Below are 2761 nucleotides of genomic sequence, written 5' to 3'. Positions count from 1 at the left end.
TAGAAGCGAAAATATTCAAAAGATCAAAACATTATTTATTTTAATAATAAAGGGTAGTTACATCACTGACCAAAGCCTCTTTAACATAAGGAAATGCGATAACAATGACCATTCATCCAGGACTTGGACACTTGGCATAAAATTGCAAGTATATCGACCATAAAGTTACAAGACCTGTTACCAAACTTACAAGCAAAGCAACGAGCAAAACTTGAATAAAATTATCAATCTATTATTACAGGAGTGGTAGTCCACTTAGCACTACACTGAGAAACAATGATAGAGTTGATAATAACATCAGTCGCTTCGAAGTAAACATGGATCAGCTCCTGGTATGCAAGCCAATACGACTTTAGCTTCAGGATGTTGTGCTTGGGATTTTTTGGCACCCTAGAAGTAACCTGCTGTTGTGCTTGGGATTTTTTGTCACCCGAGAAGTACCCTGCATAATAAGAAGACTTCAACCAATTCCAATAGTAATATTTCAATCTATATAAAAGATGAGGTGAACATCAAGACAAAGAAATTATATTTACCATGGTACCTGGAGAGCAAAATTGTGAACACATACTAGCCACAACAATGGCAATCTGTCAAAGTGAGGTATTCTGCTATTAAAACATCTCGAATCGACAAACATTACTAGGAAATTATAGTTTTGTTCTCAAATACTGGATGGTAACAAATCAAGCCAAATTAATTACAAAGCAAAAGCTTAAGGAAAAATAAAATCTTACCCTTGAAGGTTTGAAATAAATTTTGAACTGCCCTGCCAGTAACCTCAAAAGACGACAACGATAACCAGAATTCATTGGTGAACAAGAGATGGTAATGACATCTTCCTCTTTCACATGGATTATTGAAGATACCCTTTGATACAGTTCAGGAGTAATGGGATCATAATCAATTGATCCTTCCATTACTTGGGCAAGCTCCGCATCCTTTAACACCACCAAATCCCAAATCAGCAAAACCAAAAAACAAAATTTCTCTAAAGCACAAGAATTGAACAGAAAATGTACGAAAAATATGATTCCATTTTTTTTCGGTAAAATTCCAAAAAGAAAAATAAAGTGGGAATTCAATGAAAAAATTCTTTTTCTCAAACACGGAGAAGAATAAGGCTCTGAAAGAATTGATGCTAAATTTAGACTAGGGAATGTAAAAAAGGGGGTTTTAAGAAATACGAACCCAAAAGGAACCCATGTTAGGGCTTCTTCTTCTTATGAATCTACACAGAGAAAACAACTACAAAATGTAAATCTATTGAGACTTGTATGTAACGTGAAAAACAGTAGAGCGAGATGGACTAACTAACCTTGAATACCATTTTCTTGTTTGAGTTGCAGTAGCTGAAGAACACCATCTTCTTCTACTTCGATCAGCCCATCGAGTTTTCGGTTTTGATTCGTAAATAGCTTTGTGGATGAACTTTCTTCTCGGTCTCAGTAGTTAACAGTGTTTTTAGATTTGATTTGAAGGGAAAGGAGAGGATTTCTGGGGAAAGTTAGAGACAGATCTTGCGCCGCTGCATACTGTTTTTTTTTCTTCTTAGGGTTGCTGGAGGAGGAGAAAACAAAGCAAGGAGCAAATGCGTGTAATTTTTGTAAACCTAATAAAAATGAATTCAGAAAATGACGAAAATGCCACGATTGCTAAAGGCTGATACCGCTACTGATAGGGGCGGGTACCAATCCATATAAGACAAAGTAATCTCAACCGTTGGATCTTGGATTGATATCCTCCCTTAGCAGAAGTGGAAACAGCCTTTAGCAATCATGGAAAATGCTGGATTTCAAAAACGCATCTCTAAAATGTTTTGGTATTTTTCCATGGCTTCTAATTGGGGGTAGCATATTGCTCGGGGTGTATCAAACCAAAGGGAATTGGTGTTTTGTCTTATTTGGTTTTGGATACATCCCAAGCAATTTAGCACCCCCATCAGCAATGTTGTTTCATCAGACTTGAGTCAGTTGACATAATTGTCCAGTGGTATTAAAGCATAATGCAAATACATTTTAACATTTAGCTAACATATATGGGAATTCATTTTATTTTTAAGTTGGTTCTCTTTAATTTTATAGTTTAACCTGGACCAGGATCATAGGGACAAAGACAAGGACCGTAACAGAAGACAATATACCAAAGGGTGTCTTGATATATCACAGGTATGATATCAAAAATAAGTATTGGATAAGATTATTTTCATATAAAATGCTAAATCAGAACCACCGTGAGGGAAACCAGATGTCGTATAGATTATCAAACCAAGCAGTAGACGGAAGCCATCCAGGTTCATTCTCGACTACAATATGAAACCATATTGTCCCAATTTTAATGGACCAAATTGTATTAGCTGACTCCTTAAGCACAACATATTCGTGTACAATTTCGTTCTAGTTTACTAATAACGTTAGTCTATGCTTAAAAAAAAATGCCAAAAATTATTTATATGGTTTTGGATTTCATTCGATCCTGTGTGATCGTATAGGACGCTAGATATCTTAGTGTAAATTAACCCAATTACGGATCACAAACTTCGATTAAATCTTCTTATTGGCTATTTTTTTAATAGATGTAGTTTTGTTAATTTTCTTTGACATGAGATATTGTTCCATAGGAGTTTATAATTTTCCGAATACTTTTGTTTAAATTGATAGTTTTTCTCGGCGTACCAATTCATGTTTCAGTTTCACAATAATTTTTTTGGTATGCATTCATATTTTGTATTTTTCTTGTTGGATTTGAATGCACTAGATAA

At 34.9% G+C, this 2761-nt stretch overlaps 1 protein-coding gene across 1 annotated transcript; it reads right to left on the bottom strand.

Annotated features, from left to right (window-relative positions):
• Positions 1-254: 254 nt before the first annotated feature.
• Positions 255-1049, bottom strand: LOC113354509. Its single transcript, XM_026597823.1, has 3 exons — positions 738-1049; positions 537-590; positions 255-442 (listed from the first exon to the last, which is right to left on the bottom strand). The coding sequence occupies exons 1-3, from the start codon at positions 918-920 to the stop codon at positions 359-361; spliced, it is 321 nt and encodes a 106-aa protein (XP_026453608.1). The 5' UTR covers positions 921-1049; the 3' UTR covers positions 255-358.
• Between the last annotated feature and the right edge of the window lie 1712 nt (positions 1050-2761).

The sequence above is a fragment of the Papaver somniferum genome, chromosome 2, assembly GCF_003573695.1.
Source record: "Papaver somniferum cultivar HN1 chromosome 2, ASM357369v1, whole genome shotgun sequence".
Taxonomy (NCBI): Eukaryota; Viridiplantae; Streptophyta; class Magnoliopsida; order Ranunculales; family Papaveraceae; genus Papaver; species Papaver somniferum.
Note: the sequence above shows the minus strand (reverse complement) of the source record. Positions and strands in the feature narration are given on the sequence as shown.

Excerpts from the sequence above, each read along its gene's own strand:
- LOC113354509 (XM_026597823.1), bottom strand. The coding sequence starts at position 920 with ATGGAAGGATCAATTGATTATGATCCCATTACTCCTGAACTGTATCAA. Across the intron at positions 591-737 it reads TTTATTTCAAACCTTCAAGG|ATTGCCATTGTTGTGGCTAG; the intron begins GTAAGATTTTAT and ends TCACTTTGACAG. Across the intron at positions 443-536 it reads TTTGCTCTCCAGGTACCATG|GGTACTTCTCGGGTGACAAA; the intron begins GTAAATATAATT and ends CTTATTATGCAG.